We start from the raw sequence: 26,694 nt of genomic DNA, 5'->3' as shown, positions 1-26,694 counted from the left end.
CAAGTTCTGTGCCCGCATAATGTGACATCTTCCCAACTAGTTGTGTTGTTGCAGAATGTTGCGTTGTTTATGTATGCGCCTGTTGCAGCTACAGTTGTTGCAACTTCTGTTGCAATTTGTGTGTTGTTTTACTTCTCCATTTGCGGAGGTGTGAGTCGGACTCATTCGCTCTGTATTGTTGTTGTTGGTGCTGTTGTTGCTGGCTGTGTTTGGCAACTTTGGCGTGGCTTTCCCAGTTGTACATAGCCCTATATTCAGTTACCCAGACCAACAGCAGCAGCAGCAGCAGCAGCAGCATCTGGATGGTAAATAAATCACGTATTTAAACAAGTTGCCGAGTGGGCCCCAAACTTCAGAGTGTAAACACTGCACGTACTATACAAGTTTGGTTTATGACAAATGTTCACAGCATTTTCAAATAAAGTACAACACGAAAAGAAGCAAAACAAAACAAGCCGGCGAATATGACTCAGGAATAGAGCAAGACACCCTCCGTATCCTCCTCCAGCTTGCGCTCCCACAGCAGCTTGAACGAGACATCGCCACACAGAGTGCCGTACTTCTCCGAGTGGGTGAGATAGCCGTTCTGGAACTGAGCCAAGATCGGCAGGAAGCCGGCGATAGCCGCTCGGGTCTCGCTGTGCTGCTTCGAGTGCAGCACGAGCACGTAGCCGTTGGGGAATACGGCAAATCGGATCGCGGTGCCATCGATCTTGTAGGTGATGAAGGGTCGCGTCTCACGGTTGCCGGATATGTGCTCGCTGTGCATTTCGCTCAGCATCTCCAGGTCGATTTTGAAGGGTAGACAGAAGGAGGCGTGCACAATATTCCTGCTGAAGTTTTTGACGTCCGCCTTGTAGTCCAGCTCCTCGACCATCTGCATTACCTTCAGCAGGGCCGTGCGTGCCGAGTTGGCTGTCAGGGCCGTGGACTGTATCTTGCCACCAGAATATATCTTGATTTCGGCACTGGGATCATGCAGGCGGACAAACAATGCCGGGTGCCTAGTGGGCTCATAGCGCGAATCGTCCAAGAGAATCGCCAACTCGAACAGACTGAATCGGCAATTGACGTCCACGAGGCACGTGAAGGGCCGATAGAGCAGCTCCAGGTGCTTCTCCATTTCGCTGGCCTTCGCAATATTCTCATAGACGTTATCATAGTCGATTTCGAAATCAGGTATTATGGGTGTGTCATCGTCCACTTTTTTGGGCTCGTCATACTCACAGAGCTTGTCCTCGAGAGGAGCCTCCTCCAAGTTGCTTAGTGTTTCTTTTAGGGAGAGTATCTCGGATGTGTCGAAGAGTTTCTCCGACTTCAAAATATCCATGTCGCCATTATAGATGGTACTTGCACTCGTATCTTCCGGCTTGGGAAGATCAATTTTGACAAAGTCCCCAATGATATCATCGTCGCTCTTGGCATTGCCAAAACTGAAATCCCAGTCCAAGCCGAAATAGTCCGAATCCACTTGCTTGGAATTGTCGGCCTTGCCGAGTGACTCCTCCTCCACGTACCAGGGTATGTCATCGTTGACATCATTTCTTATGACATTTGAATCGTCGTCCGACTCCTTATCAGCAAAAAAATTAACGTCTTGCAGGAAATCGTCGTCACACAATCCAATATTAAAGAAGTCTTCAATCTGATCAAATTCCGCCTCATCCTGGAAAATTACTGGCGCGTCACTTAATTGAATGGCGGCGCTCAATGTTTCTATGGGTATGTTGATATCGAGCGTAGCTTCATGATTTTCTACCTCGTTGTTGTCTGAACATTTCCTGCGGAGGTCTGATTAATGATGCATGAAGTTCTTTCAGCGTGCAACTTACCTATCTTCTTTACAATCCATCCTTTAAATGTGACAAAGTGAAGTGAGTTATATTTGAAACGCAGAAAAATGCCCCAAAAATGTAAAAATTTTAACAAGTCATGACATTTTGATAGTAAAAGCAAAGAGATATTGCAATGCACTAAAGTAAATAAGGGCATCTCAATTTGATTACATAAACTACAAAGCCTGCTTGAGCACAATCCAAGTCTGTTTACTGTTTACCCTGACTCAATAAAATCCTTAATCTAGTGAGTCTAATTTATAGCAAGTCGCTTTCAGATACGCTTCAACTCGTGACTTGACAAACTATAACAAATTGCATTTGAGAAGCAAATAAAAAAGTAAAAAAAAAAGAAGCGAATGATTTCTCTTTATTTCACTTATGTCCTTTTATGTCCCTGTCATGTTCAAATTTACACACTGTTGACCATATTTTATGTCCATTCTGGTTATGAAATTTACAGAGCTGTCAAAAAGAGTTCAGCGACATTTTAGTAAATATTGAAATTTAATCAAGCAAAGTGCAAAGCACACAAACAGTGCAAGAGAGCGAGCGAGAGCGAGACAGAGAGTGAGAGACAGAGAGGACTGAGAGGGAGATGTAGAGTGAATAAAGGCCGGCAAAGGACAACAATATTGAACACATTCGCCCCTCAGACACCTGTCACCGTTGCGGGCGTTTGCTTCCTGCAGGATGCCATCCATTGCTTTATAAGGCACACACAATGACACATGTGTGTGTGTGTGTGTGTGAGCGCGCGTGTGTGTGTTTGGCGAAGTCAACAATCAATTGAATCGATTTCATTTTACAAATTGCGTTGAATTTTGCGGTGCAGTCAGCTGCAATTGACGGCGAAGCCAGTGGCAACAATAACGAGCTAACCTCAGTCTATCCACGCTGATGATATAGTAGGTAAAAGGAGACGACAACAGGCGACGCCTCGTGCGCTGCGTAAATCGAATATGTCTCTTACACCGCACTGAGTTTGATGGTCAACGGCAACACGCAACAGCTTCTAATTGGAAGCTCACTTTGAAAGGCAAACCGACCGCAATACACAAGACTCAAACATCATCGGCCAGAGCCAGAGCATATCGATTGGTTTTGCCATGAAAAGCTGCATTATTCCTACACCAGCAAGGTGTAACAAGAGAAGCCGAGATAATAAGAAAAATGTGACAAAGATATATACATGTACACATACATATATAATTAAGTAAATGAAATTTGCATAAAAGCAAATGTAAGCTGAACTGAAAGCATCTTGATTTGATTTGATGATGATTTGGTTTCTTTTGTTTCTTTGTCTTCTGCTCTACTCCAGCAAGACTCAGCTGTAAAGTCTCAGTAGTTGTCTCAACCGGAGCCCATTTGTCATGGCCGAAAGTGCAATTTGTTGGGGGCCATCATAATGGCGCTGCTTAAATCGATTATAAGCCATTACGAGCGACGCGATGGCCCGCACCGTTGGCAATTCATAGATTTTTTCGTGGCTGAACAGTGCGCGGTAATTTTGTGTAGGCGGCAATTAAAAACTGTGGCGCCAGCTGTGACCCACCGCGGACATGGCCCACAGCCAGTCTGTGGTGGTGCTGCCCACTCATTTTAATTCAAATTGAAGTGGCGTTTTTGTGTTGTGCGAGTAATTAGGACGTAAAGTCGAATCGAAGCTCGCTGGCCAACTCAAATGACATTTTCGGCCAGCCCCACAGTTTGAACACAGTAATCCCAGTCAGAGGCCCCTTCCCATACACCCAACGGCTGCCGCTGCGCCGCCCCAGTGGGCGTGATGAACAATTGGAGATAAGTGCAGGCAGGCATGAAATATAGCAAATAAAGCGTCGCCCGAGCCACTCACATACAAAAATGTCGCCGGCACGCAATGTTTTCATTTACCTAATCGCCATTAGGCGGGGAGACGAGCAGTTCGAGGAATTACTCCGCTCTCGGTTGCGGCTCTGTGGCTCTGTGGCTGATTTCCACTGGGGCCACCAGTCAGAGTTGTGTAATCGCTTTGTGCTGCGACTTTTGCTTTTATAATTTGTTCGAATATTTGATGAACACTCGCTGGGCATTACAGTTGCAACGAGCTTCGCTTCAAGCTGAGAGTGTTACACAAAACATTTGAATATTACATGCCCTTAAATTGAAGAGAAACTTTAATAACTGATGATTACAGGTCAGGGAACTTCTGGAAATTTGTTTGCTTCCAAATAAAGCAATTTACATTGTATATAATGTATGCAAATATTTTATGCATATATATATTACAATTTTAATGATTTCATTTTCTTTATTGTAAAATATTTGTTCAAGTTTTTTTTATTGTATTTATTATTTGTAAAATCTAAAAATTTAATAATATATTTTTCTTCAACTTAAAAATATATTCTATTTGATGTATCTGTAATTCATTTGATTGATATGATTGAAAAATTAATTTTTATTAATTATTATTATTTTATTTATTTATTTTTGCGTTAGACCTTTAACTCCGTTTAGTTCTATGATATTTTAGTTCAAGGGGTCAAATTGAAAAGTTTTATCAAATTCAATGTTCTCTTTTATTTTTGAGCTCTTATATTAGAAAACGAAATCCCTCATATGACGCCTGGTCTGGACGTTCTCCGTCCGATTGACACATTAATAAATGTTGCGAAATGGCATTGACAGTTTTTGGCTGGAAAATAGAGTGTTAAGTGCATTAGAAAGTTTCGCTTCATCTTTCAAGTTTTCTCTTAGCTCTGGCATTTTTTTTTTTTCCATTTTTCTGTTGCGTGTTTGTTTTGTTTTCTTTTAAATTGTGCATTTCCACGCATGGTCAGCACGAAGGAGCTGTAGTTGCAGCTGCAGCCCGGCAATCCCATTCGCCCACAACTTAAATTGAGTGCTCGTCCTTTGCCCTCGGCCCTCGGCCCTTGGCCAAATCGAAGAAGTTGGCAAGTTGCTGTCTTCGAATCGCCCGCATTCACATCCGTTCGCATCCATCGCAGCAGGACTCGTAATAGCAATTGCTGTCGTCATCGGCGCTGTTGCTGAAGGTGTTCATGCGTGCCATGGAATCAATAGAAAAAGTTTGAAATTACAAAATTGGAAAGAAAACAAATAGTGGGGCGAACGTAAAATAAACAAACAAACAAAAACAAAACTACGACCGAAGCAGCGGACCAGCCAGCAAAATTGTTGGCTTCGGCTTTGGCTTTGGCCAGCCCCCAAAGGCAAACAAATCCTCTGACTCTCTGACAAATGCTGAAAAGTTCAACTGCAACTTTTATTCTGTATTTCATTTTTTTTTTCTATTTTATTTCAACTCACACACATGCACGCACACGCACACACACACATGCACATGACACGCAAGGCAAAACTTGGAGTATATAAAACATTTTATGTACATATATAGACATATACGTTATGTATTATATAGATTTACTGCTGCCAATGGGAGAGCTGCCAACTTGCTGCGAAGATTGCAACATGCAATTGAAACAGCAGAAAAAAGTTTCTTGTACTTGGAAATAAATGTGCTCGTATGTGTTTAATGTGTTTATAATGGAATATTAGTTTCTTCTCTTTATTTAATATTTATAGGTAATATTTAAAATATATATTTTGCTGTAGGCCAACATTGATAGGCAATATCAAGAAAATAAGTGATTTAATTTGATTTTAAATACAATATAATAACATATATGATATATTATTGAATATCAAATAAATGATTGATTATAATTATTATTTTTTTTTTTTAATTAATCATACATTTAGTATATATTTTGCAATATCCTTATTTTTTCAAATAAAAATAAAAAACTTATTTTTATAATGCAAGATTCGCTTTATCAATAACCATTTACTTCACACTAAATCAATTTTATTAAAAAATTCCTATATAATAATTAACTTTTGCCTCATAAGCACTTAATATATTTTTCCAAACATTTGTTCAACCTATAATATTAACTCAATAATCTGATATCTAATTAAAAATTCTTGTTGTCTTGAATATTTCAATAAATTCCTTTTACTTAATTCAATAGGCACTTTGACGCCTTTTACTATACATATATACAGCTCCAACTAATTATTTGATGCGATGCATTATGACTGTTTCTGTTATTACGACAGGCCCTTTCAAAATTCGACACTCGTTTCGCGCCCCAGAGCTCTCACTCTCCCTTTCTCTCTCTCTCTCTTTCTCTCTGTGTTCATTGTTGATGTCACAACTGTCTCCGGTCACTCGCTCAATGCGACCGACCCTCTCGAATCTGTGTACTCTCATAAATTATGCCGCTGGTATTTAAAGCTGGCATTGTTGCGAGTTGGCTGATTGGGTTACAGCACACGCCACACACGCCGCCCCTCGCGCCACACACACACACATACACACTTGCAACTTGATTTATGTGCAGTAAAATGCAACGAAATAAAATTTGTAACAATGGGAAAATATCGATGAGATCAAAGTGAGTGATTTATAGGCTGTTTATCGGCTCTGGCCCGCTCGAAACATGATGTCATTTTCAACTTTACATTTACATGACAGCTTTAAGTGCGCTTCAAGGTTTGATTGCAAATATATGCATATGCCAATCAATGCAATTAATTCTCTTCAGGGCAAGCTGTAATTAAAATGTAAATTTAATAATGGGTAATTTGTAAATGGGTTTTACTTAAGAAATTGGAGTAGAATTTTAGTTTATATTTCCATAAGAATCAATATCTAATATTCAAATACTGTTTTCTGCTTACTTTAAATAATTTCGATTTCTGAAAGTCAATCCTTGGTTTACCCTTTCAGCATGCCAAGATCCATTCCGATCTGTCAGGCTATTAATGAATCCTCTCTCAATCCTGTTTAGGCTGTCGTACTTCATTCCTACTTCGCTCACGTCCTGCTACAGCTGCTCTCTTTGTGCTCAATCTTCAGTTTACGACGCACACCTTAAAAATGTGCAAATGTTGCTGATTGCGCAACGTTCCCCCAAGTCCTGCCACAATGAAAGACATTTAAGCGAGCGTTGACGTTGCCGTTAAAACGTACCGTTAATTTCCCAAAGGCATCCGCATTGCATATCTAAAACATGCGCCAGCTGCCAGCAGGGACCACGACACGGCGCAGTTGAGGTAAATTGCGTAGGTGTTGAGCGAACAAAAAAAAAACCAAAGTGAAAGAATGGAAAAAAAAGGTTTCAATTCATTTTAAGGCTTGCTTCCGAGTGCTTCTTGTCCAGGGAATGGAACGAACAAGTCTTGGCTGAAGCACTTTCCGAGTTAATACAAAGTTTGATGAAGGAAAATCAATGCAAGAGAAAATGTCAACTCGAAGCTCTTTAGGCATTATTATACGTACATATACATATATGTATATAGCATCTACTGGATGCAATATACCGTAGTTTACTAATATCCCATTACATGGTATTATATCAGTTAATAGAAAATACGCTATTCATATCAGGCCCAACGGATGCTAATTGTAAGTGCCAGTGGCAACTGCCGCTGACATCATCAATGCATGTCAAGGATGATTCTGCCTCTACAGCTGGCATCAGCTGGCTGTGGCACTCGTGCCAGACACAGACGAGAGGGCACACTCGAGTCGAGGGCTGTTCAGAGCTGATCAAAGCAATACGCTGAGAGCTCAATTCATAAATTGCGCATACGCCATGTGGGACGGCGTCGAGGAGTTGTTAATGCAATAGATTCACAGTTGATATAGCTAAGTGGCAAAACTAGCTGCCAAAATGCTTCTTCTTGGCCCACTCAGCAACTGTAGCCAGATAAAAATGCATAATTAAAAAGCCCAAGCCAGAGCAAGAGCGAGGCACTCGAAGAGCGAGTGAGAGAGGGAGAGGAAGACAGAGTGGTTGGGCATTTTATGGCTGTTGGAGGGGCTATGAGTCGCATAAATTCGCATTCACCGCATCATAATGTCCGCAAATCCTGGCTCCGGTCCCTTGCAATATTAATAAGCACTCGAAAATGAAAAGGAGTCGAGTCAAGGCGAGAGCTGCTGGCCCGGTCTTTAAGGAATTTTAATGGGCTTTGGTCAGGTTCAAAGTGAAGGCGGCTCGAGGCGGTCCGAGCCGGGGCGGAGCTGCCGCAGTTTACCTTTTGCATATTTAATGAATGAATTTTAATGAAAATTAAATCGAAATGTGCGACACCTGAGCTACACAACGCACTTGCGATTTATATATATGTACTTTAATCCTTTCTGGGCTAGCAGATGTACAGAAGTCTTGAGCCTACCCGTTGACCAGTTGGGCGAGGCGGGCGGGGCGTAGCAAATGGCAAATGGCGAATGGCGAATGGCCACGAGCGGCAAATAAAACATGGCCCGCTGATTGATGACTTTGACTTTTGGCCATAATTTATCATAGATATCAGGCGAGTCGCACTTATTGTCCTTGTTGCTGCCGCTGTTTGGCTTTTGTCAATGGCAGCGAGAAAAACAGCCGCCCAGCGGCAACAGATGACGCTCATTCCGTTGAAAAATGTGCACAAAAGTGTCATAAAAGCCGAGCCGGAGCCGGAGCCGCATCGCGCCGAGTCAGACAAAAGGGGCCCTGTCGTGGCCGTAAACTAATTGCAACAAATAATAAAAACTAATAGGCTGTCGAAAAACGAGGCCGGCGGGCAAACACAGCTATCAGTTGAAGAATACGGAATTCCACAGCCCCACACACACACACACACGACATTTGCCAGTGAAAAATGACAATGGCAATGGCCAAGGCACAACAACAACAAAAAAGTGCAAGCCATGGCAAAGGCAAAGATCATCATCATGAATCATCATCAGAGCAGTCATATGACACACACACACATACGCAAGTTAATGTCCTGTCAAGAAGTCGCTGCCTCCAAGTTGCGTCTCTTAAACGTCACAAATTGCTGCCATGTCTTGGCTGCGAATGCGGCGCTTAAGAGAGAGTGAGAGAGAGAGTCACATGGAGAGACAGATAGAGCGGCAGACAGACATAGTGGGTTGGCAGGTCTTACAAGCGCATTATCTAAACGCTCACTTGAGTAAGAAACGAAAAGTTTTCAAGTATTTTTCATAAGGTGCGAGAAACGCATTAATTTAACTAAAGTACCTCGAAGCAGTCAGACTTGAATTTGTTTACATTGTAAGTGGATGTCTGACTCTTAAGGCATGAATCAACGGGTCTTAACTGCTAGAGGCAGCCGTATTAGATTAGCAGCGCTTTCAATTGGTTTGTGAAGTAGTTTTTATGCTGATAGAGTTATAAATTTATCGATAAAATCTATGAATATCATAGCCATAGTTAATACAAGTGGGAAGGAACTTTATTTGAGCACCGCTTCGTTTGAACTTTCTAATTTACATATATGGACAAACAGACGGGCGCACAGACGGGAAAACAGATTGATAGGCAGAGAGGAGCGGGTAAACGGACGGACAGACACGGCCAAACCAGCTCAGCTGTTACTGCAGATATAAATATATACATGGCTTCTTCTCTCATACCCAGCATTAGAACCATACAGCCTCTCTTTGCAATTCTCATACGTTCACAATGAAAACAAAGACTCTTTGGGCTATGATTGTAATGCAACATAAACATTATTCACACTATATATATTCCATTTATAGCATATACAGTCTCAACTATATTATGATCTGTCTTTACTCAATTCATTTGTTTTTATGCCGTCTCCATCTGCCCCTCACGTTCTCTCTGCATCTGCTGTACGCTTAAATCATTTGGGAACTTCGTATTTTCCATTCGATTAGTTGCACTGTTTTCACATTTTTCCAGCTGATATGTTTGTTATGTCTCTAGCCAGCGTTGGCTTTATTTGCGCATCATTTTTTTTTCCCTAGATTTCCATGGTTCATTTTTCCATTTCTATGCAGGCGAGTCGGTGCTCGCCGAGTGACACTTTGGCATGTGCGGCCAATTAGTGATGGCAACGACGGCTGCAAACAAATAAAAATCGCTGACGGCCAATTCCTGGCAGCCCGACCACTTCAGCAGCAACAATGCCACACGATGCAGGCGATGTTGCTGCCACTGCATTTTGTTGCAAGCTGCGCACATTTTTATGAGTTTTTGCCGTCTGTCCAACGGGACGACTGACTGACTGACTGACTGCTCTGCTCTGCTTTGCTCTGCTCAAATGGGGAAATAGAGACATGTTGGCTTTTCTGCTTCCGATTTGCAATAGTTGACGTTACCATGTGCCACAACAAGCAGACGCACACACACACAAACATACATATGTATATATTTGTACATATATATAGAGATGTTGCTCTATGTGCAACTTTAGCCATTGTTGCACAAACAAATCCTCATACTGCCAGGCAGTCATCCATTCAGGCCACATATGCTAATACATGAACGCAGCCAACCATAGAATGTTCCCTTGTCATACCACAACGCCCACCCAATCCCAACTAATCCCTTCAAGTTTAGAGCTGAATAAAAAAGCCACCAAAAGTTTTAATCGACAAAAGTTAAGCAGCATTAAATGTGAAAGACATTCAGCCACACATCATTGCATGCAGCTGATAGAGAATGGCATATGTAAATAGATGTAGATGAGGCTGACTGCCTGACTGATTGGAGATCAAGCCAAAACGTGCAAAGCTTAAACCTGTCAGGTTCAAAGCTCTGCAAAGCTGCTAGTCAAGCTTTCTATCATATCCAATAGATAATATTAAATTTGAAGCTTTTTATTACACCGTCAGTAAGACAGTAAATGTCATATTTCGACTATTTCCAATAGAATTGCAGACGTTTGTCTTGGAAACATGGATGTTCTCCAACATTTTTGTAGGGAAGATCTACTTTTTTCTACTTTTTCCTATTTCAACGATTTTGTATTATAGTTTTGAATACTAGTAGACAGCGATAGACATAGCATATCGGCATCGAATGAAGCCGGATTTATCGATTCCAGCTGACTCGTTCCGTTCCTGTTCACGACGAACACGTCGAAGTTGCGCAGATTGATGACCAAACGCTTTTGGATCTCGGCCACGCACATCCTCAATATGTTGTAGGCCTGCTTCTGCTTCAGCTCGTGCGTCCAATACCGCTGAAAAATGCTGCCGCAGAAGAGGCTGCCCAGGCCATGGCCAGCATGATTGATGGGCATGGCGGCGCCATAGGAGTCGATAAAATGAAGATCGGGTCCCTCAACGCTGTCGTAGCCAGCCAACAACATCGACACCTGATACCTGGTATTGGTTCTTATATAATCCGCCAGATTCTTGCGCGTAAAGTGCGCCGCACCGCGCGGACTCAGATGATAGCCATTCGATATATTATACAGCTTCAGATGCTTCGCTATATAATCGGTGAACTGCAAAGTGTCGCCGCCATCGCCTACTGCGGCCAATATTGCAAAGTCGGAGAGGCGATGAATTTTCGGCTGGTCTAATAAGCAAATTCAAAGATTAGATATGCTTTTATTTAGGTAAATAAAAATATGTTTATGTCTCAGCGAGTCTCTTCTGTACCATCTCTCATAAAGATCACAGATTTCGCCTGCATTGTATCGCAGGCAAGCATCACACAATCCTCGCCCTTTATGCCCAAGATCGTTTCCATTGCCATACTTCAATTCAATTTTGATATTTTTCCAAAAGCTAAACTATAAATTTTATCTGTGACTTTGAGAGAAATTCACCAGACGAGTTGATTGGCCTATTAATTTGTTGATAAGCTTATCCTTATTTCAAAGATATAAAAATTAAGTAAAAACTGCTTGTCGTTTATTTGCAATATTAAAAATTTCACTAATAGTGCTTAAATGTGCTTTCAAAAACTTTGAATATATGCTATTAAAATATATATCAGCTTTACTACTTGGGAGTTTTGAGAAAAGTTTTCCTTCTTTCTATGTATTACTTGCATGAGTTTTATAATCCACTCTACATCCACTCTTCAGATTACTTTGATCCACTATCTGCGAGCAACGTACAAAAGGAGTAGGCCGCCTTGCAGTTGGCGAGGAACGTAGTTAAAGCAATCGGTATAAAGTTGCCCGCCATTTGCTTGGGCAAGCGTCGAGTGCGCTCCACAAAGATGAGTACGCTCTTGCGATAGGACATGCTCTGATCGACCCAATTGCTGCTGTAGACGGCATAGTGCAGACGACCAAACGAATACTCGACCATAGTGCCATAATAGCAAATGGGAAATATTTGCATAGTCATGGCGAAAATAAACGAGCTGAAGTAGACTTTATCGTTCATATTCTCGGCGTAAAATAGTAGAGCACACAGGGCGGTGCCCACGTCGATGGAGATCACAACGAACTGCACCAGCAAGGGCCACGAGATGACCTCCATGGTGAGCTCGTGGAGTCTGTATTAAGATAGATTATTTGATTTAGAGCAACAGCAATTGAGGCAGCTTACTCAAAAATCTTTTGATGATCGCGTATGCATTCGATGAGCTTCCATTCGTTGGCGCGCTGGTCACTTTGGTCATAGCCGATGCTCGAGAGTCGCTGGATGAGCAGCTCGCATTGGCCAACAATGATCAGGAAGATCATTGGCGGAAACAGATCATCCACAAAGTTCTGCAGCACTTGAACGACTATTGCGAGAATCTGGTGACTCACAGCAATTATGTAACTGGTCAGCGAAGTAGTCCAGTCCGTTGGAAACCAGGCTGGGAATGGCAACGAGCGCTCCTTGCAAAACAGAAAGGAGACGCTCGACGTCACAACAACGCAGCCATAGATGTATTTATACACAGTTGACATGATGACTAGCTTCCTGGCCAATTGGGCCTTGTAGGAACGTTGTTCATCCGTGTCCGCACGCCTGTCCAGCTGAGCCACTCGCTGCTCGATCTCCACAATCTTCTTCAGCCGAATGACAAAAATTACGAATTTCACAGAGGCGGACGCCGAGGTGAGCGATATATTGAAGTTGACCAGATTGTCCAGCGGCAGCTCGAAGCTGAACATGGTCATGAAAAGCATCAGCGGAAACCCCAAAGTCACGAGAACATTAAGCAGCACAGCAGCCCAATAGCGACTGGTTCCATATCTCTTGTCATATAAGTCGACACCGCCCAAGACGCAATATGACGACCAAATAACGCCGAAGTAGACGCTTCCTTTGTTGAAAATCGTCGACATAACTGTTACTGTGACTATCCAGGTCCGGCCAAGTGTTAAGCTGCTGAATACGAAGCTCGTGGCTTTTATAGCGCGCCAGTGACAAGGACAGACTTTCGAGGTAATTTTGTGCAATTATCGACATCAAAGCGAAGTCTAATTGCAACCTGTAAATTGTTTTGAGAAAGGCACGGAGGGCCTTGAACATACCCTATACAGAGTGAGACTCACATTTGGTGAAAAGCAGCAGAGCTCTAGAAGTAAGTAACTGCCTCAAGTTCTCCTTTATTAAGTTTAGTATCTATATGATGCAAATATTATATCTCAACAAAAAAGTCTTGATTGATCATAAAAAAACCATATCCATGTCCAACATCCACTTCCGTTCCGTCATTAGGGTATTTCCAAGTTGGTCACTTCCGACCAGAACTTTCTTAATTATTTAATTACAAACTTTATACCATATGGCAAAATTTAGCAATCCAATCAAGCAGGTGGTGCATTAATTTATTTGACAGAACGATATACATATATAATTTATGTAATTCATAAAGTGAACTTTATATTGATTTCGATTCTATATGCTTCCCTTCTACTTCTTTTCTCCAGTGTCTGCGAGGAGAGTGCAGAAGGAATAGGCCGCCTTGCAGTTAGCGAGGAACGTGGTTAAGGCAATCGGTATAAAGTTGCCGGCAATCTGCTTAGGAAGTCGCTGGGTGCGCTCCGCAAAGATGAGTACGCTCTTGCGGTAGGAAATGCTCTGATCGACCCAGTTGCTGCTATAGACAGCAAAGTGCAAATATCCAAACGAATACTCCACCATGGTTCCTAAGTAGCAAATGGGTAATATTTGCATGGTCATGGCGAAAATGAACGAGATAAAGTAGATTTTGTCGTTCATATTGTCGGCGTAAAATAGTAGAGCACACAGGGCGGTGCCCACATCGATGGAGATCACAACGAACTGCACCAACAAGGGGTACGAGATGACATCCATGGTGAGTTCGTGTAGGCTAACGTAGAAAGAGAGAGAGAGAGAAATAGAGAGAGAGAGAGAGAGAGAGAGAGAGAGAGAGAGAGAGAGAGAGATTACTAGCTGTGCAGAAATAATGGTGTGGCTTACCGAATGATCTTCTGATGATCACGTATGCATTCGATGAGCTTCCGTTCATTGGCGCACTGATCGCAGTGGTCGTAGCCGATGCTCGAGAGGCGCTGGATGAGCATCTCGCATTGGCCAACAATGATCAGGAAGATCATTGGCGGAAACAGATCATCCACAAAGTTTTGCAGCACTTGAACGACTATTGCGAGAATCTGGTGACTCACAGCAATTATGTAACTGGTCAGGGAAGTAGTCCAGTCCGTTGGAAACCAGGCTGGGAATGGCAACGAGCGCTCCTTTTGAAACAAAGGAGGAGCACATGTGGTTACAATAGCACAGCAGTAAATATATTTGTACACAGTTGACATGATGACTAATTTCCTGGCCATTTGGGCCTTATAAGAACGTTGCTCATCCGTGTCCGCTCGTCTGTCCAGCTGAGCCACTCGCTGCTCGATCTCCACAATCTTCTTCAGCTGAGTGACATATACTACGAATTTCACAGAGGCGCACGCCGAGGTGAGCGTTATATTGAAGTTCATCAGATTCTCCAGCGGTAGATCGAAGCTGAACATGGTCATGAAAAGCATCAGCGGCAAGCACAAAGTCACGAGAACATTAAGCAGCACAGCAGCCCAATAGCGAATGCTTCCATAATTCCCGTCATATAAGTCAACGCCGCCCAAGGCGTAATATGACGACCAAAGAACGCCGAAGTAGACGCTGTTTTTGTTAAAAATTGTCGACATGACTGTTACGTTCTTGAGCAGGCTGATTGTTAGGCCGCTGAGCCCATGGTCCGAGGCTTTTATACCACCACTGGCCAATGGCCAATGGCAAGGACAGAAGTTGAAGGTCGTATCCGCAATTATCGCCAACAAAGCGACGACTAATGGCTCTGTAAAAATGTGTGTTGCAGGCAGAAGAAGACGTGACAGGCCCCATAAAGTATATATGTACATACATTCGTTTTCATGTCCAGCTCAGTAGGTCTGATTCGATCAATGCCAATGTCGGATTATATTTATTTTTTTAAGTGATATTTCTATTTACACAATATATGGATAGGGTATGTCCCAGTCCAGCACTCCCAGCTGAAGTTTTCTTTATTGTTTAGCTCTAAGTTGTATGCCATATGGCAAATTTCAGCAGGTGCAATACAATCAGCAGGTGGTACACTCATTTAGTTGATAGAATAATAAATATAATTATATCGATTCTTAGGCATTTAATATAATATCAAATTTCCAGTATAATCTGTACAGCAAACGAATCTCATATGAACGGATCGGGGATTAGTCGCTGGGGAAATATCCGATCTAATACTGGTGGGTTGCCTGACGGTTCCAGCTTACGTACACCGTGCTTGTCCAGCACAAAGATCTCGAAATGACGCAAATTGATTACCAAACGAGTCTTGACCTCTTTTAAACACCTACGTATTATAGTCAGTCCATCTTCGATGCTGAGGTCGGGCTTCCACATCGTGTGGAAAATGCTCAAGGATATTGAGTGACCAACGCCTAGTCCGGAATAGTTGAGGAAGTGTGATGCGCCCTGAAAATCGATCAAACACAAATTGTATCCCTTTTTCGTATCGAAGCAGCCAATGAGCATCGCGACCACAAATTTGATCCGACTGGCCAGGCACGACAGCAAATGCTGGCGCGCAATGTGTATGATTGCCGACGTATCCATGGCATAGCCGTTCATGATTTCGTAGAGCGAAACACGAGCCGCAATATAATCCGCAAACTTCGCTGTGTCGCCCTCATTGCCAATCACGCCCATCATGCAATTGCCAGAAAGGGCGCGCACCTTTGAGCAATCTACGAAAGGAGAAGCCACAGAAGACAAGCTGTCTCTGTATCAAGCAAGCTGACTTATCGATACTTACTGTCCCTCAAAAAGAATATGGCATCGGCCATCATGGTATCGGCCGCAAGAACGACATAATCTTTGCCCTTTAAGCCGATGAGAGATTCCATTGCAATTGCAATTGCAATTAAAAAAGAATGAAAAAAACATGTGAAAATTGTATAAAAATAGAGTAGAAAATTGGAAATTACTTGACACATATAACGAAACATACTATACATATACTAGCGCTGATATTACTAGCGAGACTACCTAAAACAGAAGATTAACTAGAGAGAGCAGACTAGTTTCTAGACAATTAGGGCAAACAGTAATAGAGAATCCAAATAAATTATAATCACATCTGTACAAACTATACATAAATGAAAGCTTACAACTTAGCTATGTGATTATAAAATAATAAATTGATTCATCTTCGACATTCCATTGGCATTGGCATTGCCTACGCTCACATAAATTGCATTGCATTTGGCTATGAGGGAGCTCTACGAGTGGCTCATTCTGCAGCTCGTGGGAGCGGGTGGTACTTAAAAAGCACTTTTGCCTCACAATAATTTTCAGCTTTTCCGCACTTGAACACGCTTTCAGGCATTTGCCATTCGCCATTCGGGATTGGGATTGGGTTTTCCCCATTATCCAGGCGCTGCATTTTACTGTCTCTATTGTTTGAAATTTTAATGTGATGGAAATGCGAGCGTATTCCGCATAATTATCGCATCTATTTTATATTTATTTTTTAAATGGAAATATATTTCCGCAATTAAGAGCATATTTTCTAGCACTCTTAAAATAATGATGGCGTCCGGCGTCCGCCTTTGTTGTTGCCATTTCAATCATTATAAAATAATTACCGCTGCAATTAAAAGCAAGAATAAAGCCACAGAACGAGAAGCCCCAAATAAAACATTTGTGTCTTGACTCAACGGAGACAGATATCTGTTCATCAGACAAATACATATGTATATGTATATATGTATGTATATACCTTTACAATGAATACACATATTTTAAGAATTCCCTTTTGCGTTTCGTACTGGCTGCATCCCCGCACTTGTTGGCAATAACTTTACGTATGCACTTTTCATCCACTTTGCAGTTTAGCTTAACAACCTGCACGATGTCGCTGATCTTGTCCGGATCGAGCATATACGTCGCAGACCATTTGCGAACCTTCGAGTCGACTTTAACGCCTGATAGGTTTTTCGTGCCGAGCGTCTCCTTGTCAAAGACGGCCTCTAGCAGTGTGCGCGTCGCCAGCGAGTAGCAATCCCAGTTGATGCTCCGCAAAACCGATCGATCCACCCTTGTTCGGTAGCGGCCAATAAGGATTGTCGATCTGTCTCCCTCAAACTGAGTGCTTTCGCTCTTAGCAATTGTAGTTGGCGAACGTTGAACTTCGTGAGTCTCTGCCCAGGCAACATCGCATTCCGGCAAGATGCTCTTCAGATGCTCCAAACGCAGTTGCACTGCCGTCAAACGATCCGATGGCTCAGTTTGTGTTGCTCTCGATATAGTCGACATATTCCAAATAATTTTAGAAATTCCAGAAATATCCAATACAATCACTCAGATGCTCGAAGAGCAGATTTGCTATTCACCTCAATCTCTTGGAGCGACGCAATGAAATTAATCGGTCAATCGATAAGTGTAGGTAAGCTTGCACAGCTTGCCGATAATCGAAACAGTATTCTGTTAAATTATGAGTCAATCTTAGAGTTGGGTGAGTTGGGTTTCTGGCTAACGGATTCATGAGGTTGGGCACTGCTATTTAACATGGAAAAATGGAGCGGCCTGCGCTACATACACTCGAATGAAGAGCGGGACGAAGACTATTTGCAGAGAATGTCTGTGTGCCTTAGTATTGATATATCGGAGATGATAGAAAATCGCGTCAACAGTTTTGGCAAAATCTTTGCAACTCATCAAGAGCGTGTGTAAGAATTCTCATCCCGTCTGGCACTTTATTGACTGTCTACGTTTATTTCAGATCGGAAACCTGGCGGAGGTCTATTTGGATCTATAAAGGACAAATACAGTCGAGAAAGTAGCTTGTCTTTTACGGTTCCAAATAAATTTTTTGCCAGAAAACGCTCTGGATTAGACAGATATCGCAGAGGGCTGCCAATTCCGCATGGCTTGAATCCAGATTCAAATAGTCGAAAGGATATCTACAAGCCCGAACGCTATACGAGATGTACTGAGAGACGTATGAGTGCAGTGCCGCCCAGGCCTAACGTCATGGAACCTTACGAATGCCCAAACCAACTGAGCTTCGATCCCTATGAGCAACACTACAAACCTACAAGCTATAACCAAATTTATGCCGATCCTGAATGGGAATATTTTCCGGAATGGGACTATCGAAATATGAAGCGCTATGGCACTCTGGAAAACTCGAAATTATCCAACTCGTTCTTTAAATGCGAATTTCCCAATAAACTCCACGATAGATTTCACACCTCACACCCTTCTGAGTATCAAGATTACGCCGTAACCAAACCAAACAGTATAGATAGGTCAAGACTCAGACAACCTTCTGGCTATGCGAATACTGAGTATTTGGAGGTTCCTTATCATAATCAGCGTGACTGCTATACAGACTATAGTCCAAATGTAAAATATTCGCCAGACTACGACTCAGAGTGGAAGTACAATCCGATACCAAACATAAGGAGTAACTATTATCCAGAGCCCGCATTAAGCTATGACTACGATTACGATTACAAGCCCGAGATGTATCGAAGGTCGCCTTATCAGAAGAAATCTGTGGATTTCCTTGGCATCGACTGTGAGATACCCTACAATATACTAAAAACTAAGCGAAATATGTTCCGTACACAGAGACAAAACTACGAATATCCAGAAAGCTTTGAGCTACTCTCTGTTGATATTCCCTTTAAGGAAACGATGCCAAATCATATACCGAACTTTGATTCTGATTATGATTGTAGTCGCTCCGAGTCCGGCTATGATTACTATTCCGCGGCCAACCCGAGGTGGCGAAATGTAGGTTATGATTCGGATTTGATGCATTCCAATTCGATGTGCCGCAGTTCCACAAATTACTGTAGGCCGCAACGCAAACACCATAAGTCAGTAAAAGAAAAAATATCTGGCTTCTTTAAACGGTCCAAGTCCAAGCCTAGAATGCAAAGCAGAGCTAAGCACCGACCCGATGGCAAGGAGCAGCGATCTGCTTCGAATTTCAATAACGTTATAAGTCGTAAGACCGGTCTGTTCAAGTCCGGGAGTAACACATCCTGTATAACTTCGAACTCTAAGGGTCCGAGATGCTTTCAGAGAAAACCTAGTTACTGCTTTACCTCGATTAGGAAGAAAACCAGATGCAACGTCTACCCAACGGTATACAGAGTAACGCGCGGAAAGGTAAATTGCACAGATGTTGATTCTGCGAACAATGACCATACTAAAAGCTGCTGTGACTATTATAGGAAACCGGAGTGTGTGCTGCCTTCCGAGCCAATTACGGCTATTTCGAGAGAGACAGGCTTTTCGTGCGCAGCCAAAGAAAAGGCTAGTCACAGCTCTTACGGCTGCCACAATCGGAGCGAACACATCGATGCCTGTGCGAATCCTAATCAGAATCGGAATGTGAATTCAGAATTCTTTGAAGACAATCAAAGTATTGCTGGCGCTACAATGGTATGCTGTCACAAGACTTCTGTAAGCCACAAGAAAAATAACGGACCAGACCTCTCGTGTGCAGCCGTTAAGCCTCGGGCGTCCTGCTGCAGCTTAAATTTGGCTCCTCCAAAATTGTCGTGCAGCAAACAACACCTAATATCGGCAGAGCCAAAATGTTTCGCCTCCGAACACAAAGTCTCTTTTGCTCAGCTGCATTCGGAGCAGCCACAGAAATGCGCTCCTCCTGATCGTAATGTTTCGTGTACTCACTTGCATTCGGACAGCCAGAGTAAAAAATGTACTTCAACAATTCCAGAGCCTTCGCTTTGCATGGACGAGCTGCTGGCATATCCATATCAAATAGCAGCGAAAAGAAATCATCAAGAAAACGACTATTTCAGCGTTCGCAACAATCAGTGCACAATTTCGCCTGTACCAGAACTCAATTCATCTACAACCTGCACTCCAGAAGTCCCCCCACTCCCAGCGTGTAAATGCAGTGAGCAAAATATAACTTCGTTTAAGAACGTATGTAAAAGGGATTCCTGTCAAGAGCTGGCACCGCCAACAGCCTGCGCTGAGCCATGTTCGATGCCAACTAAACTGGAGCCAGTTCGAGTCTGCTCCAAATCCCAATTGAGTAGACAAGCAGTAATCGGTAATTGCGCTCAGCCTAAGAATGATGCGCCTTCATGTCTGGAAGAATTGAAACGGGAACTCTTAGCTGAATTGGAAAGGGAACAGCGTATGAATGCCCAATCGCCATGTCAGAATCCGACGCCACACGTCGTGGTATTCCCCACTCCGCCAGCCAATCGAGTCTGCCCCGTCTGCCCGCCGCCAACTTCGCGTGGCTGCTCCTACATGAAGTGCTGGCGGCCGCTCTAGAGCCCAACTCAACAAAAAACAAAAAAAAAATAAACAATATATAAATCTTCTGTTCATTAACACGTAGCAATATTGTATACTAAACCAACAAATTTATATGTATATGTGTATGTCTATGTAAATTTTGGTATACGTGTGTTTGTATGTTTGCTTGCGTGCTAGCCAGCTTTGGTCCTGAGTGGAGCCAGTATGGTGAGGATGCCAGAGATGCCCATCTTGGCGCTCAGGTCGGTGCCGGCGTGTTCGGGCAGCTCGAATTGGCGAAAGACCTCTTCGTATTGATCCCCGTCATCGCGGTATGCGTGCAATTTGACGCGTCGATGCTCGAGCTCAACTATTATGTTGTGCAACGGGAACTCGCTCATGTCGAATTCCCAGCACAAATGCGTCTCCGTCTGCACATAGCTCTGTTCGTGCAGGTCCTTGACAACGGTATCCTTCTTCAGCTGCTGCAGCATCTGCGAGCATTCCAGCACCTGCTGCTCCAGCTCCTCTATGCGCTTCTCATACTGCAGACGCATCTCGTCAAAGTGCACCATTTTGAAAAACTTGAATAATCGAAATCAACTTGTCGATAGACGCAAAGGCCCCAAATGTAAAATGAGCTATCGATAATTTTGAAAAAGTGAAGTGTCATTCGGCAATAAAAAAAGCAAAAGACGATAGGCAAGTCAGCTGCAACTACGTTCGAAAAAAAGCGTAAATTAAAACAAAACGAAGAAACTTGAGTGTTCAGCCATGCCTCGTCAGCCCAAGAGAAAGATTATCGTACCCGCAAGCATACGCCAGTATCGCGTTCTCCAGAAGATTGGCTTCGGCTCCTTTGGCGACATCCTGCTGGCCGAGCACGAGAAGAGTGGGGAGCGCGTCGCCCTCAAGCTGGAAGAGAATACTATAGTTCGGCCGCAGCTGCTGTTCGAGTACAATCTGTACAAGATGCTGATGCCTGCCGTTGGGGTGCCGCGCGTCTATAACTTCTTTCAGGAGGCCAAGTACAATGTGATGGTCATGGAGCTGCTGGGGCCGTCGCTGGAGGATTTGTTCAACTTCTGCTCGCGTCGCTTCACACTGAAGACGGTGCTGATGCTGGCGCTGCAGATGATCGAGCGCATCGAGCATGTGCATCTGAAGAGCTTTCTCCATCGCGACATTAAGCCCGATAACTTTACCGTCGGCACCGACAACAATACCGTGCATCTTATTGACTTTGGCCTGGCGAAGCGCTACTACGATGCGGAGGAGCACGCGCACATACCTTTCAAGTGGGGCAACCGAATGACGGGCACGGCTCGCTACGCCTCCATCCATGCGCTCATGGGCTTCGAGATCGGCCGTCGCGACGACATGGAGTCCCTGGGCTATATGCTGATGTACTTTCTGCGCGGCAACCTGCCCTGGCAGGGAATGACGGCGCCGGCCCATCAGAAGTACGAGATACTGGCCGAGCGGAAGCAGTCCACCAAGCTGGCGGAATTGTGCAAGGGCTTCCCCGATGAGTTCGCCGCGTATCTGATCTATTGCCGCAAGGTGCGATTCGAGAAGCAGCCCAACTATCTGGGCTTGCGTCGCAGCTTTAGTGATCTCTTCACTCGCCTCAGATATGTTCACGATGGCGACTATGACTGGTGCAAACTGAAGGGTTACGCCAATATCAAGATTCCTGCTATCGAGAGTGCCGACATCAGCAACACAGGAGAAGAGGCAGAAGAAGAAGAAGCAAAGCATAGAAGGCAGCCCAATTGTTAGAAATAAAATCCTTTCAATATATTGCAGCAATTTCTATGCACACCCTGGAGACTTGTAATAAATAAGGAATTTTCCTGTGTCCAGCAATCTCTGATTGCGAATCTATTTTGCAGCGTGTCAACTGTCCGAACTGCCAATTCGAAATACACAATTGCAAGTTTTCTAAAATGAGTCCAATTAACACAGCTCAGATTTGTGCAACGTTTGCATTTTACTCTCTCTCTATGTGTGTGTGTGTGTGTGTGTGTGGGTGGGTGCAGAGCAGAGCACTCGAAGCATCTGCCAGAAATGTCTGTCAGTGCCAACATTGCAGCTGGAGCCGTGCTGCATTCGTAGCAAATGAAAACGTTGTAAACGCCAGCATCCAATTTACGTTTGCAATTAAACTGACACCGAACAGACACTTTTGATTTAGCCTGCAGCTTTCTGACCGCCCACGTACGCCCCATCTCCCATGGCGACCATATAACATGACATAATAACAGATCTGCTTAAGCCCAAACCCAAACTCGAGCATAAAACGTCAATTGCTCTAGCTGCCGCTCCATGAAGATAGATTTATTAATATGCATAGGATTCACATAGACAGTCACATCAATACTGGCCGTCTATGATGGGACTCCTCCAGTTTCGCATGGCTGCCGCTTGCTCTGCAGGCTGGTATGGTTGTCTCCATTACAACGACCATTCGACGGCATCTGAATATGTTCGTAGAATCAGCCATTACTGGATTAACTAACAGACTTCTCCCTTTTCTGCTGGGAACAATTTTATATGAATTTTAGCAGCCAGCAGGCTTACTGGCTCCGAAACTCTATACGTAGAGCGACAAAACCATGGCCAACCAACTCAGAAATCGTGTCAAGAGCTCAAAAATTCAGCGCCAACTTCTACTCTCTACAGTTGCTTTCTGGCAGCGCTGGAGTTGCCACTACAAATGTGCTCTGAAAATTGGGTGCAAAGCGTGGGCAAAAAACACAATTGCATGCAGCGCAAGAGCGAAGCTGTATACCCTGTAATTGTGTGCTGGAGGAGGGAAGTTTGTGTGGTTAGTAAGTAAAAAGTGGGTATGAGATGATATGATAAGTATATGATTATTTTACAAATATTTGGGTAAAGGAGGTAGTTGGATAATTGATGAAATTTTATCAATAGATATGATACAATTAAATATTTATATTTTAAAAATTAATTTAGTATTTCACATACCATTCTATATAGGAAAATAAATTGAATTATATGATTTATTTGCTAGTCAGTTGTTACATCAATTAGTTTAAAGCTTAAATATTTCTATTTAGAGTATTTGTAGAATATTTCTATTTAGAGAATTTGTATACTAAATATTTCTTAATTATATTCACATTTTTATAAATTCTATATAACTTAATTGGCATTTTTATACAGGGTATTTGCTAGTCATGTCCGCTTTCTCCGACTTCTGCCACTTTTTGCTGCTGCACATAATTACATGAAAAAGAAAATTAGTGTCGAGATTTGCGCTTTTGAGCGTCTCACCAGGTGAAAACTTTTAATGAGCAATTTTCTTACAAATTTCCAAGTGTTGCCGCATTTAATTTTTTAATTAAAATTTTTCGTCAGACTCTCGACAAAGTTGACGTGCAGCCACACAGTCCCTTGACATCCCAACGACATCCCTTGTACAAGGAGCAACAACAACAAGAGCAGCACAGAAAAGAAAACCCTTCAGCTAAAAGATTTTTCAAGCTGACCAACGGGTCAGATCGTAGGCAAGAACTTAGGCCAGGTGCCCCTCAATCAGCCAACACTTTTAGCATCAATCAGGACACGGCTTGGCCCGGCTCACAGCGCTGTGCCAGGCGCTGCTCTTTCCTCCTAGTGCTTATATTTATCGGGCTGAACTCCATGTTAATGGCCAATTGACACGCCACTTGGCTTTGACGGGTGCCCCTCCGCCTCCGTTGCCTGCCGCTCAGCTGCAGCTGCAAAAGAAATGCCGCCATTAACGTATGTGTGTGTGTGTATGGGTTGGTCAGCAATAAGCTTCACTGCCCGCACCCTACTCGCCTGCCCTTCGAACGCGTAATGAGGTGCTAACTGAGCGTGCTGATTGCTGCCATTTTTGATAAGGTGTCCGCATTAATAATCCTCTTGCGTTTATTTACACCGTTTGCAGAGCTCAGAATCGTTTAACATTTGCCTAAAGGTGCGCCCCATAGACACGGCGAAGAATTCCACACTACGAGTATATTAGAGAGCTGAAAGGGCTTCGATAAAGCTATAAATAAATACTAATATAAATATTTTAAACAATTAAGACCTTGTAAATGGATTCCATTCGGTATTCAGAGTGCTTTTAGCTCATCTCCGTTTACACATTCCACCTTTTCATATTGATTCGGATTATCCATGCAATATGCAATCACAAATCAAATTCTATGACATTTTCAAGCATTCTGTGGGCGTGGCAAAAATCAAGCAATACCCTCGAACAGCCGTTGCCATTTGAATTTCTTATTTTATTTGATTTTCAGCTGTGCTTTGCATTTGATTTCAATTTTTATTTGCGCATTGGCATCAAAATATATTACAGACTTTGCAAATTGAATTGCCTGTCGTCAATAAAACATTGCATTTCCCTGCAGTCAGAGGACCACACCCCATTTCAAATGTAAGTATGTGTGAGCACGTGTGTGTGTGTGTGGTCGTCGAAGCTCAAAAGGCATTGGGAGCGGCGAGAGTTTTGCAAAAGAAATGCGCACAAATTGCACTTATAAATAAATCAAATAGAAATATCTTGTTATTATGGGTAGAGGGACACACACATTTGCTGTCATCTGCTCCTGCTGGTGTTGCTCTGTTGTCCTGCATCTCCTTGTTGGGACAGTGGTTTCCAGCGCGCTCCAAATTGAGTTACATTTAAATATTCTGCCATTTGCAACTCGAGTGCCAGAGAGTGTTGCCACCCTACCCACCAAATGTCGAAGCCATCCATTCTTCGGTTCCAGTCCAGTTCATGCTCGGCCATGCAAGTGTGCTCAGTATTTATGTAAACTGTTTTCGCTGCCAATTTTCAACTCCGGTTCGAATCCATGAGGAATGGGCATCAGAGTGCAAGAATAAAATAAATACATATGTATATTAATTAGTTAACATTTTCAATAAGATAAATACTACGTTTATAATGCAAATATACAAATGGGAATCACATTTTCCTCTTACAGATTTCTTTGAAGCTCCAGCACATATAAAACCAAATTAATCACAGCTTATAAAATGATAACCGATTTATAAGTAAACATAGCGAATAATTGTATCTAAGTAAAATAAATATTTTAGAATGGTAATAAGAGATTACATTTGTAATTTTTCGAGCGGATGGCACTATTGTTAACTATCGAGCGAGTTTTTGTCGGGTATCGATAGTTTAACATCGATAGTGCAACATCGATAAGAAAACGAGAATGGCAGAAACACAAGAGGAAGAGCAAGAGAGCAGCTTTTATGTAAGAATCGAACAAAGTTAAAATCATAGCTGTATGATGAATAAAAGAAATGATTAGTATAAAGCCTCCTATGGTACATATAAATATATAAAAATCGAATTTAAAAGTAGAATAACTGTAATAAATAAATAACTCCTTTACAAGGAGTCATCTCTAACAAAGAGTTAATTTATAAATGCGATTAATATAAACTTTATATACTAAATCGAGTGCAGTCTTTAAATCTAGTACCTGCATTAAACGCTAACTTTTCATATCTAATATAAATCGCATATGTAAGTACGATTTATAGAAATCTTTATACCAAAATCTATTCCCTCCATTCAAATCTAGCCCTTCCAGATAAATCACTCTGTATATATACAGGCAAGGAGCGAATGTTTAATCGTTTTCATTTAATTCGTATAATTTCGATTTCCTTTCGTGCATCGAATGGCCAACAGGGCGTATAATTGATTTCATTTCCGCGCCTGCCATGAAAGCTTAAGCAATAAATTCAAAACTACACAATGCAATACCCATTCCTTCTCGCCCTTCCTCTCTGCACTCTCTCTCCCACTCTCATTCCGCTTTTTCATCATCCATGCCATGGCTGAGAACTTGAAAATTGTACGATAAGATCAGAAATAAATTTGCATAAAACTGCATTTAGATTGCCCGCAAAACAAGCCACAAGACCAACCCACCAGCACCACCATTCGCAGCCAGTATTCACGTCGCTTCTCTCCCCTCACCGTGGCGCTGCCCAATTCAAGCTTCAAGTGGAACACAAATCCGAAACGCAAACGCAAAAGCGAGTCAAACTTTTCAGGGATAGGAAAATGCAAAAAGCGGTTGCAAATAACTCGCAGAAAATTGTTAGCAGTGCCCAGTGATTAATTATCTACATGAAAGCGCGCTATTTACAGCTTTACCTGATGCCCCACCTGTCCCCACCTGCTCCAATTCAGTGTCTATGTATGTGTGCGAGTGTGTGTGGGTGTTTATGGAGTGTTTA

At 42.7% G+C, this 26,694-nt stretch overlaps 9 protein-coding genes across 9 annotated transcripts; 2 read left to right on the top strand and 7 right to left on the bottom strand.

Annotated features, from left to right (window-relative positions):
* Positions 1-373: 373 nt before the first annotated feature.
* On the bottom strand, positions 374-1,990 carry Trf4 (TBP-related factor 4). The gene is made up of 2 exons (XM_030385100.2): positions 1,833-1,990; positions 374-1,781 (listed from the first exon to the last, which is right to left on the bottom strand). The coding sequence occupies exons 1-2, from the start codon at positions 1,850-1,852 to the stop codon at positions 470-472; spliced, it is 1,332 nt and encodes a 443-aa protein (XP_030240960.1). The 5' UTR covers positions 1,853-1,990; the 3' UTR covers positions 374-469.
* Positions 1,991-10,670: 8,680 nt separating this feature from the next.
* On the bottom strand, positions 10,671-11,538 carry LOC115562902 (putative proteasome subunit beta type-2). The gene is made up of 2 exons (XM_030385104.2): positions 11,335-11,538; positions 10,671-11,251 (listed from the first exon to the last, which is right to left on the bottom strand). Exons 1-2 carry the CDS (start codon positions 11,429-11,431, stop codon positions 10,677-10,679), a joined length of 672 nt encoding a protein of 223 aa, XP_030240964.1. The 5' UTR covers positions 11,432-11,538; the 3' UTR covers positions 10,671-10,676.
* Positions 11,539-11,698: 160 nt separating this feature from the next.
* On the bottom strand, positions 11,699-13,020 carry LOC115562899 (odorant receptor 23a-like). Its single transcript, XM_030385101.2, has 2 exons — positions 12,238-13,020; positions 11,699-12,184 (listed from the first exon to the last, which is right to left on the bottom strand). Exons 1-2 carry the CDS (start codon positions 12,966-12,968, stop codon positions 11,767-11,769), a joined length of 1,149 nt encoding a protein of 382 aa, XP_030240961.1. The 5' UTR covers positions 12,969-13,020; the 3' UTR covers positions 11,699-11,766.
* A 419-nt stretch (positions 13,021-13,439) lies between these two features.
* LOC115562894 (odorant receptor 23a) lies at positions 13,440-14,863 on the bottom strand. The gene is made up of 2 exons (XM_030385084.2): positions 14,071-14,863; positions 13,440-13,960 (listed from the first exon to the last, which is right to left on the bottom strand). Exons 1-2 carry the CDS (start codon positions 14,799-14,801, stop codon positions 13,540-13,542), a joined length of 1,152 nt encoding a protein of 383 aa, XP_030240944.1. The 5' UTR covers positions 14,802-14,863; the 3' UTR covers positions 13,440-13,539.
* A 436-nt stretch (positions 14,864-15,299) lies between these two features.
* Positions 15,300-16,134, bottom strand: LOC108657711 (putative proteasome subunit beta type-2). The gene is made up of 2 exons (XM_018110366.3): positions 15,950-16,134; positions 15,300-15,881 (listed from the first exon to the last, which is right to left on the bottom strand). The coding sequence occupies exons 1-2, from the start codon at positions 16,128-16,130 to the stop codon at positions 15,328-15,330; spliced, it is 735 nt and encodes a 244-aa protein (XP_017965855.3). The 5' UTR covers positions 16,131-16,134; the 3' UTR covers positions 15,300-15,327.
* Positions 16,135-16,880: 746 nt separating this feature from the next.
* LOC149091784 (protein insensitive-like) lies at positions 16,881-17,550 on the bottom strand. The gene has a single exon (XM_089257494.1). It carries the CDS (start codon positions 17,449-17,451, stop codon positions 16,918-16,920), a length of 534 nt encoding a protein of 177 aa, XP_089113620.1. The 5' UTR covers positions 17,452-17,550; the 3' UTR covers positions 16,881-16,917.
* Positions 17,551-17,564: 14 nt separating this feature from the next.
* Positions 17,565-20,523, top strand: LOC115562897 (uncharacterized). The gene is made up of 2 exons (XM_030385096.2): positions 17,565-17,860; positions 17,918-20,523. Exons 1-2 carry the CDS (start codon positions 17,704-17,706, stop codon positions 20,461-20,463), a joined length of 2,703 nt encoding a protein of 900 aa, XP_030240956.1. The 5' UTR covers positions 17,565-17,703; the 3' UTR covers positions 20,464-20,523.
* On the bottom strand, positions 20,523-21,091 carry LOC115562893 (uncharacterized). The gene has a single exon (XM_030385083.2). It carries the CDS (start codon positions 21,000-21,002, stop codon positions 20,622-20,624), a length of 381 nt encoding a protein of 126 aa, XP_030240943.1. The 5' UTR covers positions 21,003-21,091; the 3' UTR covers positions 20,523-20,621.
* LOC115562900 (casein kinase I) lies at positions 21,092-22,312 on the top strand. Its single transcript, XM_030385102.2, has one exon. It carries the CDS (start codon positions 21,202-21,204, stop codon positions 22,207-22,209), a length of 1,008 nt encoding a protein of 335 aa, XP_030240962.1. The 5' UTR covers positions 21,092-21,201; the 3' UTR covers positions 22,210-22,312.
* Positions 22,313-26,694: the final 4,382 nt, after the last annotated feature.

This window comes from Drosophila navojoa, chromosome 3 (assembly GCF_054131105.1).
Source record: "Drosophila navojoa isolate 15081-1374.11 chromosome 3, UAZ_NAV_1.0, whole genome shotgun sequence".
Classification (NCBI taxonomy): Eukaryota; Metazoa; Arthropoda; class Insecta; order Diptera; family Drosophilidae; genus Drosophila; species Drosophila navojoa.
This window is presented reverse-complemented; position numbering and strand designations above follow the sequence as displayed.